Here is a 12,931-nt window from a genome sequence, read left to right as displayed (position 1 = left end):
AGAGCGAGCCGGCCCGACCCCCCCCGCTCCGGCGGGACCTGTGCCCTGTCATTGGCGTCCGCGCCTGCGGGGGGCAGCAAACCCCCAAAAACCGCCCCGGCCCCCCAGGTCCCTCGTGCTCCCCACCCCAGGAGACGCCACCCCCGCAGGATGCGGCCCGGGCCCAGCTGGAGGTCACGGTGGATCGTGGAATCATAGAATCCTTTGGTTGGAAAAGCCCCTCAAGATCATCGAGTCCAACCGTTACCCCACCCCTGGCACTACCCCAGGTCCCTGAGAACCTCATGTCCGTCTGTCCAACCCTCCAGGGATGGTGACTCCAGCACTGCCCTGGGCAGCCTGTTCCAGTGCCCCACAGCCCTTTGGGGAAGAAATTGTTCCCAAGATCCAATCTAAATGTTCTGCGGTGGATTCCACACCCCCCTCCCACCCACTTCCATCCATCACAGGGCACTGGGTCCATCTCCAGGCACTGTCCAGCCCTTGCATGGGGACAGGGACACGGACACCGTCCCCCCCATGGCCTCAAGGGCTGGCCCCATCCCCAGCACCTGCTCCTCTGGCTGAAACCAACAACCCACCCTCGACAGAAGCAGGCACACCAAAGTTGTAAGAAAAGCTCCTGTGGGAACTTGCCTGTGTCCTTGTTTGCCCTGTGCTGCCGGCTCTGTGGCTGGAAATCACTCCTGCTTCAGGAAAAAAAAATCCCCTAACATATGGTTTCTGACACATTTTGACCTCAAAAAAATACAAGCAAGGTCATCTGTGTTTTGGCAAAGGACAGCAGGAATGTGTCCAAGCGTGCAGCAGCTCCAGCTGCGTGGGGACCAGCGGGCAGCATCCCCAGCAAGCAGCGGCCTGGGCTGAGCCCAGCTCAGAGAAAAGCCCTGACTGCAGCTTTAGGTGAGTCCCTGGATCTCCCCTGCAGCTTCACTGTTCCCCCCCAAAGAGGAAAATCAAAGAGTGAGATCCAGGAACAGCTACAAATTGTTTGGATGTAGCACGGTGCTGCATTTGGCCAAAGATATTTGCATGTTGGCAATGCAGATTCACACGATTCCTCAAACTGAGCATGGGCTGTACAGCACAGTACAACGAGAGCTGAAGTACTTTAAGCCACTGTTACATTCAGGGAAACAAACATGAATCTTCCTGCTCCAGATTTAGCTCTTTATTGATTTTCCAGCTGCATCCAGCAGTCGCTGTCCCAGTGCTCAAATTACCCATTAAAGACATCACAGAAATGAGAGGAAAACGAGACAGCGTTGTGTTTTTGCTGAAAAACATAAAACATCCCAAAGAAGCAATTTCTGGAAGAAGAATTTATCCTTCTTAGGGTGAGGACCAGGTTACATTTATTCTTGGCCAGCTCAGAGACACCATGGGCTCCTGGCTCCTGTGGTTTGGGACGCGGTCACCTCCCCGCTGGCAGCACCGTGACCTGCAGGAGGGACTCGGGGTCCTCCATTTCAGCTTGTCACCTGCATCAGATTCAGTAAAGGTCAAACCACTTTCAAAATCCCCATGACTCACTGGAGCAGACACGATGTCCCTGTCTGTTCCTGCTACTGGAACCGCTCACCTCCAGGTAACCCTCCCCTTGGTGACAGCAGCAGGGTCAAGCCCACAGCTCTGTCCCAGGGACCTGACCTGCCCCTTCAAGGTGTCTCCAGGACTGGAGAACTGTCCCAGGACTCCTCCTCACATGCAGGGACCCCACGGGTTTGGCCATTAGAAATGCTGCTGACACTCCATCTACATAGAAATGTCCCTATCTGCCTGGGGGTTTTGCTCCTTGAACAAAATCTATGACCCTCACCCTGTGAAGAGACTCCAACCCAAGGAGCTGCATGCATCGTATCACAGAATCCCAGAATGTCAGGGGTTGAAGGGACCTGGAAAGCTCATCCAGTGCAATCCCCCCATGGAGCAGGAACACCCAGCTGAGGTTCCACAGGAAGGTGTCCAGGCGGGTTTGAATGTCTGCAGAGAAGGAGACTCCACAACCTCCCTGGGCAGCCTGGGCCAGGCTCTGCCACCCTCACCAGGAAGAAGTTGCTTCTCATATTTAAGTGAAACCTCCTGTGTTCCAGTTTGCACCCATTGCCCCTTGTCCTGTCACTGGTTGTCACCGAGAAGAGCCTGGCTCCATCCTCCTGACACTGCCCCTTTCCATATTGATCCCCAGGAATGAGTCCCCCCTCAGTCTCCTCTTCTCCAGCTCCAGAGCCCCAGCTCCCTCAGCCTTTCCTCACACGGGAGATGCTCCACTCCCTTCAGCATCTTGGTGGCTGCGCTGGACTCTCTCCAGCAGTTCCCTGTCCTTCTGCAACTGAGGTTCAAGCAGAGGGTTCAGCAGAGGGATGTCCCCAGGCTCCCCTCCCTCACCCAGCGGTGTCCCTGTCATTCACTGTGCCCAGCACTGGGCCATTTGCTGACTCAGCAGCTCACGCCCTGTGTAAACGCCTGCCAGCTGCTGCCCTGGCCGCTGTTTGCTCAGCCTGCACTGCTCTGTTTGCCTTTCGGGGATCACGATGGAAGGAGATGGCCTTTCAGCAATGGAAAATGGGACAAGGCAGCTCCAGGCACCTGCCCCACGGATCCTCCAGCGCCTGCCTGATGCAGGCTGCTCAGTGGCTGCAATACATCAGCAAGACCCAAATTAAATCCTCCATAGAGCTCTAGGAGCTACAGAAAAATGCACCCACTGCAGCATACCCGGCTGCCGCCCAGCCAGGAACATTATTTATTATCATTTCCTTGCAACAGAGATACGGAAAAAAAGCACCCGCCCTCCCCAGGTGCAAACAGCAGCAGCTGCAGCTTCCACGTAGGGATCTATGTACATCACAGTGTAAAGTCCATCGGAAAAAATTCAATCCAAGTTTAAAAAAACCCCAACATTTCCTGACTTACAACCTAAAAACAGGAACCAGAAAAAAAAAGTGGTTAAGAAAATAGGTTCGGCCCCTCCCTCTTACTGTAAAATATATATATTTCTAAGGCGACGTTTCACAAAACCAGAAGCGAGGTTCCTAAAGAGTCTGAGATTGCAGCCGAGGACACCGCACGGGCACAAATCCCACGTGAGAAGCTAGTGTAGAAATGAAAACCTCCACCCACCCCACAGCCTCAGTGGTCAGCATAGTCCTTGGTCTCCACCCCGGTCTCGTTGAGCACCGTTGTCCTCATGATGGCCTCGGTGACCGCGTAGGGGTCGCAGTTGGCCGCCGGCCGCCGATCCTCAAAGTAGCCGCAACCGTCTTGGCCGACCTGGCGCGGGATGCGGATGCTGGCACCTCGGTTGGCCACGCCGGCAGAGAACTCGAAGATGTTGGACGTCTCGTGGTGGCCGGTGAGCCGCCGGGAGTTGTCCCTGCCGCCCCGCGGGTCGTAGACGCAGATGTGGTAGTCGTGCCGCTTGCTCAGCTTCTCTATGGCGGCTTCGATGTGTCTGGGGAGAGGAGAACGGGGTTGGGTTTGTCAGTATGTCCATTTGGGGGTTGTTCCCATGGCTAGGAAGACTGTCACCCCCTCCTTCTGTGCAGGGACAAGGACAGCCCGGGGAACGCTCTCGTATGACCAGTTGCTTTTAAAATAAAATGAGCTGGGGCAGCCCCAGCCCTGCCTGGTGCATCCACCCAGGTGGAGACACATGCACTACAGGGAGCTCCCACATGGCAAAGAACATCCCAAACCTCCCAGGTACATCCCAGGGACCCCTAGGACTCACTTCAGACCCCCCTCTCTCCGCATCTCCTCGGTGCTGTAGTTGGTGTGACACCCGGCGCCGTTCCAGTTACCGGTCATCGGTTTGGGGTCCAGAGTAGCCACAACCCCAAAGTCCTCGCAGACGCGGTGGAGGATGAACCGAGCCATCCAGAGGTGATCCCCCATCTCAATGCCTTCACACGGGCCCACCTGGAATTCCCACTGGAAGGGGAGAGTGGATGCACCCGTGAGGATGGGCAGGTTTGTTCTCCCCCAGCCACCACATCCCCACCACCCAGCAAGGAGTAAAGCTCAACTTTACCCCTTGGGAATCAGCAACGAGGATGAGGAGCATTGAGTTAAGCAGTAGCACAGCTTTGGCATGCAAAAAATGGGAATAAACTGCTGGTGACTAAACAGAGCAAATCAGAAGGTTTTTAATCAAAATAGATGTAAATAAGCACCACAACTAACTTCAAGGCTGGTGCTGAAGCTGCTGGTGTGCAGGAGCCCCCAACCCACACTGCAAACAGGGCACGGGACTGACACGGAGCCTGTTTGTTCTTCCCAGGGCTGATCCCTCCCCACTGAGCCAGGGTTACGCCACACGCAGTGACTAAGCAGGGGGTGACACATCAAGGGCCACTGGCACGGCCTGGCTGAGATTGAGCCCAGGATGCAGAAAGCAGGCAAGGAGGACCCTGAAGAAGCCAGGGCAAACAGCAGGGTCGTTAAAAGTCCTGCCTCAGCTACGCCGCAGATAAGCCCCCTGGTTATCGCCACATCAGCAGCAGGAGAGTCAGCGATTCGCAGCTGCAGGGCCAAATCGCCGTCGGTCAGTCTGGCCACCCGCCTAATGCAATCAGGGACTCTCTCTGGCTATCTCCTAAATAAACCCAGATCCCCGCCAGCTGCTCCCCAAGGCCATGTCCCACCTGAGCTTCCCAGCAGGGGAGCAGGACACAGAGACCCAAAGCACAGATTTACATATCAGAGTGAGTTAGGAGAAAAAATATCAAACACGCATATTTTCAACCTAGCAGTGCAACTGCTCCTCTCTAGACAAAACTGATGTGGGGTTTTGTCTGGATTTGGCATCCCAGAGGAGCTGGGAGCTGTTGGGTTAATCCAGCCTCATGCAAATTCACGTCCATCATTGGGAACGAGGGCTGCGCGGGGCCATCCCCACGTACCTGGGAGGGCATCACCTCTGCATTGGTGCCGCAGATCTTCACCCCCGCGTAGAGACAGGCCTTGTAGTGGGACTCCACGATATCGCGCCCGTACACCTTATCTGCTCCAACCCCGCAGTAATAGGGGCCTGGAAAGGAAAGAAGAGTCACCACCCAAGTAAAGCTTTTGGGAGCAACAACAGCACTGCACGGTGATCCCAGCCACCATGTGCTGAGGGTTTATGGGACTAAATGGTGCTGCATCGAGCCATCGACCCCGGCTCCAGAACCAGCAGTGTGGGCAATTTGTCTGTGCAACCTCAGCCTTGTCGAGGCAGCTGAATAGGACTTGTCACACATCAGCTGGGAGGTGGCCAGGAGATAAGGAAAGCTCAGCTTGGTCTGCCCCGCGGTACCTTGCTGACCCTCAGAGAGCGTCAAGCACCCGAGACTGTTCTGACAACAGCCAACATTAGAAAATTCAACTTGCCACACTTTATACTGCTCTTTCAAGCAGGTCAGACAAAGATCTTCTTCCCGCCTGGGGGAAGGGAGATGTTGAAAGCTGCTGGTCCCCACAAAAGGCTGATTGATTGAGTCAGGCTGGGAAACCCCCGGCCCCCTCCCAGGAGGCAGCCGAGGTGCTGGGGCTCGCTCGCCCCAGGAGGGCACGATGTGCCGGGGAGGAGGATTTTCCAGCCCAGTTCTCCATTCCTCGCCAAACCAGTCGTGCAGCTGAGCTGTTTGTGCAGCCGGGTCTGGGGAAGCGGCACTGCCGGCCGGCTCACCTGAGCCACGGAGCACCTGGTGCTCTTGGCAAACAGCTCCTGACCTCATCCCGGCTCCTGACCGGTGTCAGCTGCCATGGGAAAGCAGCACCTCAGGTTGGGGACAGGATGCTGGCCACCGGGACAGAGAGCATTTGTACAGGACAGACATGGACTTGCTGGAGAGGGGTCAGAGGAGCCACAGGAATGACCCGAGGCTGGAACAGCTCTGCTGGGAGGACAGGATGAGAGAGCTGGGGTGTTCAGCTGGAGAAGAGAAGCTCCGGGGAGACCTTAGTGCGGCCTTTTCGGACTTCGAACGGGCCGAGAAGAAAGATGGGGACAGACTTTTGAGCAGGTCCTGTTGTGATAGGACAAGGAGTGTTCGTTTAAACTAAAGAAGGGAGATTCAGGCTGGACATGAGGAAGAAATTGTTGGCCCTGAGGGTGGTGAGAGCCTGGCCCAGGTTGGCCAGAGAGGTGGTGGATGAACCATCCCTGGAGACATCCCAGGCCAGGCTGGACGGGGCTCTGAGCAACCTGAGCTGGTGAAGATGTCCCTGCTCATGGCAGGGGGGGCACTGGGGGAGCTGGGAAGGTCCCTTCCACCTAAACTGTTCTATGGTTCTATGATTGGGGTTTGGGAAGGGTGGGAGCACTTACCCTGTGGGCCGGGGAAGCCGTTGTCAGGCCAGCCATAGGGGTGGCCGTTGATGCCCAGCAGCGTGTATTCCTGCTCCATCCCGAACCAGGGGTGGCTGTCCTTGACCAAGTCCATGACTTTCTTGCATGTGTGTCTCAGGTTGGTCTCTGGGAGCAGAGAGGTCCAGGTTAGACCTGCGCCATGGGCAGGGACCCACCGTGCGCCACTCCATCCCGCTCAGAGCTTGAGACTCCAGCAATGCCAAGTGCTTCCCACAGAAGCCTTAAGGAAACTGGTGAGCGGATTCCCCTTCCTGTGATGCTCTCTACTCAATGATTCCCTCCTTGCAGAGCTACTCCAACGTCACAGCAATCAAGCCAGTGACCAAGGAGGTTCAATTAGCTTGCTCCCCAAACCACCACTGATGGTCCATGAACATCCTCCTCTTACACACCAAGATCTGGAGCCAAACCCCAGCCCCATCCTACAGGAATATGGCAGATTTGGGAACAGGGATTGTACATAGCCCATCACTAAGTCACCCCCATCCTCTTTCTACCAGCCTCAGCCTAATTATCCTTATCTTTCTCCTGCTCCATGTTTTTGATTAGCACCCAGGCCTTGGCCCTTTGTGGTGGCAGGGGTGCTCAGGGCAACTGGGGCTTTACCAGGAAGATACAGATGTCAAAGAACATCCTCACACAGGACAATGTGCCAGGCAAGGGGAGTGAGTTTGGACTGAAATAGCAGGGCTGAAAAACTGTCGCCACAGGGACAGGTAGCAAATTCTACCTTTAAACCACAATAAAAGACCTCAGAGCAGCTACAGCACAAAGCCCAGGGCATGAGGCTGGAGAGGAGCAGCGACACCAATGGGAGACGGGGGGACACCAGTTCTTCCCCCCCGGAGCCCACACAGCCCTTAACATCCACAGAGACCCATGCTGGGGAGAGCTGAGGGTCCCCCCCTCATCCTGCAGGGGGTCACAGGGTCGGTGCTGAGTTCTCTGCCCCAGCAGCTCCGGGGCTGGGGGGTCTCATTACAAATTGCTCCAGCGGAGGAGCTGCTGGGCAGGAATCTCAGCCAAGACGCTTCCCCCAGGGCTGAAAGTCATGACGCTGTTTGAAGAGGAACCAGCCCCGTCTTTCGCCATCGCTGCCCGCAGTCTCTCCTCTTCCGGGCAGCCGTGTGCATCACCCCGCAGATGCCGGCTCCCTCCCCCCATGCACCCAGCAGGGACGTGGCCCCGCTTTGCTGACAAATAACCGGTTATTTGCCGGCAGATAACCCCTCTGGGAGCCCCTCAGCCTGTCCCTGCAAACCAGCTCCCCCTCCTCTGTCTGGGGCTTTATCAGACAGACAGAACAGACGCCGGGACTGCAGACTTCTGCCTGCAGTGATAAGACTGAGCGCCGGCACACTCCGAGGCCACTTGCGAAAGGACACGCCGAGCCAGCCGCGGCCACCCCAGTACCTTCTCCCTCCTTTCCTGCAGCCGCCCATCAACACAGAAAGCAGCCAAGAATCTGGTGCATTAACCCCCCTGCCACTTCCAGCTCCCGCTCCCCACACAACCCTGCAGCCCCGGGGCTGGGAGCACTTGGGCTCAAAAGCTGGGTGATGCCTCCGGCACGCTCGAGTTGGTGAGCGCGGCGAGCTCCACATCTCGCTGCTCTTCCCCTCGCCCTGCGCAGCTAAAACAGGTTCCTGCAAACAACCACCACCGCCACCAGCACTTTAATTTTGGAGCCTCCGGCCAAGCACTTGGTGCTGAGCTGCTCCCCAGTGCCGTCGGTCCAGAGCAAGCGTCCCCTTGGAGAGACAGCACCCAAAATTATAAGGGAGTGACCCTTGGCAGTCGGGGGTGCTCACCTGCGGGTTTCCTGTTGTACTTCAGCACCTCGCAGAGCACCAGCTTGTTGGGGTCCAGGCAAAACGGGTCCCTGAACATGCGGACGGGCACCAGGAACATGTCGCTGTTGGAGCCCTCCGCCTGCGCCGTGCTGGAGCCATCGAAATTCCACTCGGGGACATCTGTGAGGCAGAAGGGGGATGGAGGGAGATTGCGAAAAGATCTCTCTCATGCGGATCGTGCCAAGTGCTGGTGGCTTAGACCAGGGATGGAGCACCCAGAGGGCATCAACTGCCGCAGGATGACAGCCACCAAGGTTTTCTCACACATTTGCAGAGCCCAGCGGTGCTCCCTGAGCATCAGTGTGTTTACCCCCCAAACCATCGGGGCACTGGCAGGATCAGCCCCAGCCACTTCACCTCCCTCGGCCAAACCCCATCCAGGTGCCAACACGTCTCCGTGCCTGTTTGCCAGGTGGAAAAGGGCGAGGATCTCATACTCCCCTTCGCACCCAGCGCTAATAACAGAGATTATGGATTGAGCAAACCACAGCAATGCAGGGCGGATATTTACCCTGCCACTTGGTACAACCCCAGGAGACAACTGCAGCAGCTGCCACTGGCACCACGCAAACAGGGAGAGCAAGTGCTAACTCCTACCATGCAAAGCACCCCAGAACTTTTCCCTGGTGATGCTCAGGGCCATCCACCATCCAGAGCAGTTACCTTCAATGCTCTTGGGCTCCTTGTCGAGAGTCCTGCTCTTGCAGCGCACGCCCTCGCCGCTGCCATCGATCCAGACATAGGTGACCTGCACCAACCCATCCTGGGGCAGCCTCATGTACTGCTCCCGCACCAGCTTGTTCAGCCTGGAGCTGTGTGACACCGACATGGCGACGGCCCTGCGAGAGCACGCAGGTGAGCACGGCATCACCCCCGCCCCATTTCCCTCCCTTTACTTTAAAAACAACACCCCAAACCCCCCCAAAAAAACCGAGCCACAACCGACCTCCCGCCCGGCCGCCCCCGCGGGTGCTCGGCCCTGCACAGGCAGCCCCCTCCCCGCCGCCGAGCGGAGCGTCCCCCCCGGGACTCGAACCCGCGACCCCGCCGCTCACCAGCCCCAGCGCTGCCCGCGCCCGCACCCGCCGCGCTTTATACGGGCGGGGGGCGGTACAAGGCGGGGGCTCCGCCCCGGGGCGTCTCCGGCCCCCGTCCCGGGGGTTACTGATTAAAAATGTTTAGTCTGATTTTTCTTTCTGAATGAAAAATGACGTATTAAAACAATAACTATCATATTGTTAAAATATCACTTTATCAATAAATAACAAGTTATCTGCTAACTTGTTATTTATTAAAAAAATACCAAGTATTGCTCATTGAAAATATTATTTACCACCTCCCGCCCCTTGCTGCGTGCGTCCTCCCTCCTTGTTTTTGTAGGGTTGCCCGGGTACACGTGAGTGGGTGTTTGGCCTTTCCCCCCCCCCACCGTGCTTAGCTCCAGGGTGTGGGGTGCAGAGCTGGTGAGAGCATGGTGTGGTCCCCCCCTCCCCGGGCACCCCAAAAACCTCGCTGAGACTGTGCCCTGTGGACGTGCGATGCCTGGGAATGGATGGGAGTGCTTGGTTGGCCCTGGGGACATGGGATCCAGAACCCTGGGGACATGGACACCCAAAACCCTGGGGACAGGGGAATCAGAACCCTGGGGACAGGGGAACCAGAACCCTGGGGACAGGGGGACCAGATCCCTGGGGACATGGACAATCAGATCCCGGGGGACTTTGGAACCAGAACCCTGGGAACATGGGATCCAGATCCCTGAGAACATGGGATCCAGATCCCTGGGGACATGGACACCCAGAACCATGGGGACAGAGGAACCAGATCCCTGGGGCCATGGGATCCAGAACCCAGGGGTCATGAACAATCAGATCCTGGGGGGACTTGGGAACCAGATCTCTGGGGACATGGACACCCAGATCCTGGGGGACTTGGGAACCAGAACCCTGGGACATGGGCACCAGATGCCTGGCAGCCCTGGTACCACCACTGTCCCCCAGTCCTGCCCTGGGCACCCCAGGGGTGACTCCTGCCCACCTGGGTTCAGCCCCTCGCAGCTGCAGGGCTGCGTTTGCCACCCGGGCATCCAGCTTTGAAGGAATGAAAGGCCAAGGGCTGCAGGGTGAGCTACCAGGAAAAACACTCGAATCGCCATCAGCCCGTCACATCTATAAACAGTTGAGCTAAAGTACAATATTCTACATTACTAAGCATGGCAGGGTAGTTAAGTACCTTTAGAGCCAAAAACTACCCATGCACAGCAATGGTTCTGGTCTGATTTACAGTCAGCTAAAAACCATCAGCCAACAGGTGTGAATCCGAGTAGATCATTTCAATACAGCAGCAATTTCCAGCTATCCAATCAACCCCAAATCTCAATTAGATTAATTAAACGGGCCACTGCCTTTTCAGTTTTCCACAGATAAGGTGTTACAGGGTTCCCATTTGTTAGAGCAGACAGACCCGAACGTGCCAGCGCACAACCGGGCACGCTGGCAGGCGCAGCACAAACAGCCCGCGCCGGCGCCTCGGGGTGCTATCTCAAATACGCCGATATTTTGTTTCTGGGAGGAGGGTGGGTTTCAAATAAACCCCCAGCAAACCCAGTCGAGTGTGCACACCAAGACTCTCCAGCCTCAGGTTTTAAGCAGTTTTTCAATGTTACAGGGCAGAGAAAAGGCTCCAAAGCAGCTTGGGGTTTTTCTGATTCCCCTGGTCCTGAAGGCAGACTCATGCTCGCGGCTGCCTGACTCACCCCCAGGAATGTTTTTCTGCAAAACAGTAAAACATGTGCACTGGAGCAGATTAAAGAAACCCTTCATGGTTGATGTCCCCCCACTAGGACCCCTCCTTGCTGGGCATGGACCCACAAACTGCTCCTCTATCACCCCTCCTTGCCAGGCATCAACCCCAAACCCTCAGCTCTGTTTTCCTTCTGAAGATGTTTTGGTCCTGCAGGCAGATAAACAACCAGGAAGAAACCCGAAAGCATCTGCAATTGCACAAGAACCAGGAAATAAGATTGGCAGAGAGAGAAGCAAAACTTAATCAGCAATTTGGGTGCCTGGGTGGGGACAGTGGTGGCAGCAGGCTGCGGGCAGGTCAGACGTCACCTGCCCCACTGCCCCGAGCACAGCCCGTGCAAAGGGGGTTTGCACCCGGGATGTGCCCGAGGTTCCCCGCAGCACCGGTGGCAGAGCCACGTGGGTGTCCTCTGTGCCACCTGTGTCCTTGATGCTGCCTGGCTGATGTGCAGGGTCTCCTGTAGCTAAAACTGGGGTGCACATCCTTTTCCGGGGTATTTTAGGGACGCATCCACCGATGTGGTTGCAAAGCTCAGCATTTCCTCATTCCTGTTTGGAAATCACTCCAAGTGGGGCGGCAGAGCACGAGGAAACGTGCCCCTGGGTGTGCAACCTGGTGGCAGCGTTTCCCGCAGCTGTTGCAACACGCGGCTGAGCCAGCGCGAGCGATGGATGCGCCAGCGGCTCTGACAGGTCCCGTGGCTCTGAGAGCTGGGTCCTGTGGGGCTGGTGAAGCAGGGCCTGATACTGGGCTTTCACAAACAGCAGGGAGGATGGAGATGAAGCTGCATCCCTTGGGAAGCATTGCAAACCCAACGCAGGGAGAGCTGAGCTGTCTCTCCAGAGCCTGATGCGTTGCATCCTCCAAGTCAGGCAGTAGGACCAGCAATGGTGTTTTAATGCGAGATGCCAGGGTTTGGCCAAGACCCCAAACCTCCCCAAGACAGCTGGGTACAGGAGAGCCCCATTTTATTCACCGTGAATCCCCTCTGCATGTGCCCAGTTGTGCAGAAACACCCCAAAGCAAGAGAGGGCTCAAATCCATGGAGAAACCAAACATGCAGGCGGTGTTAATGCTCCCTAGTGACCTGGTTTGGGGAGCAGAGCTCCTCTTTGAACGGCTGGAACCTCTGAGCGCCAAAATCCCCAAACAGGGAAGACAGAACAAACACAAGTAATCCCTCACCTGGTCAAAGCCCACCCGGCCCCAGTAGGACAAACAGGGTGTTTACGGCTGTTTGGGGACAGCAGGGACAACGCCAGTCTGTGGATGCAGGGCCAGGGTCCCAGCCCTGCCCAGCCACCACAAAGGAAGCAGTTCACCAAATACATGATGGATGCCCAATTATTTCGTGTCAAAATGGGCTTCAGTAAGCAAGGAAAAGTATTTCTGGTGTATAGTGCTGGGCACCTGCTCATTCAGTTTTTCTGTCAACCTCAGGATCAAATTTTACCTCACCGCATTTTAACTCCAGCCATTTCTACACCATCAACTCTACCTTACACTGATAACACCAAACACAATTCACACCTTCATCCTGGAGCCTCTTGAATAGCATTTTATCCCCCGAGCAAGCCCCAGCCAACGCACTCCACGCTCTTTGCAATCAGCAGGTTCCTGCCCACTCCCCCTGCGCCAGGTACAGTAAATATTAACCACCACGAGGCACCCGGCTCGGGAATCAGTGACCGCCCAAGGTCAGGCGCCCGGCGGAGCTGACGGCAGGAGGGGAGCAGGGATGTCCTTGCAGCACTAAAACCTCACGCATTAAACCTCCAGAGGACTTTGCTGGAGATGGTTTTGAGCCGCAGCACAGCGCTGAGGGGTTTCTGCAGTTAAAGGATGGTGGGGAGAGGAGCTGATTGCTGGTTTGATGCCACAGCGCGGACCAAGCATCGCCTCGGTCACGGCGGGTGAG

General features: G+C 56.4%; 1 protein-coding gene across 1 annotated transcript; it reads right to left on the bottom strand.

Moving 5' to 3' along the window:
* Positions 1–1,149: 1,149 nt before the first annotated feature.
* LOC136110489 (glutamine synthetase) lies at positions 1,150–9,047 on the bottom strand. Its single transcript, XM_065853950.2, has 6 exons — positions 8,872–9,047; positions 8,167–8,328; positions 6,314–6,460; positions 4,905–5,032; positions 3,734–3,933; positions 1,150–3,454 (listed from the first exon to the last, which is right to left on the bottom strand). The coding sequence occupies exons 1-6, from the start codon at positions 9,035–9,037 to the stop codon at positions 3,133–3,135; spliced, it is 1,125 nt and encodes a 374-aa protein (XP_065710022.1). The 5' UTR covers positions 9,038–9,047; the 3' UTR covers positions 1,150–3,132.
* Between the last annotated feature and the right edge of the window lie 3,884 nt (positions 9,048–12,931).

This window comes from Patagioenas fasciata, chromosome 20 (genome assembly GCF_037038585.1).
Source record: "Patagioenas fasciata isolate bPatFas1 chromosome 20, bPatFas1.hap1, whole genome shotgun sequence".
NCBI classification, from domain to species: domain Eukaryota; kingdom Metazoa; phylum Chordata; class Aves; order Columbiformes; family Columbidae; genus Patagioenas; species Patagioenas fasciata.
This window is presented reverse-complemented; position numbering and strand designations above follow the sequence as displayed.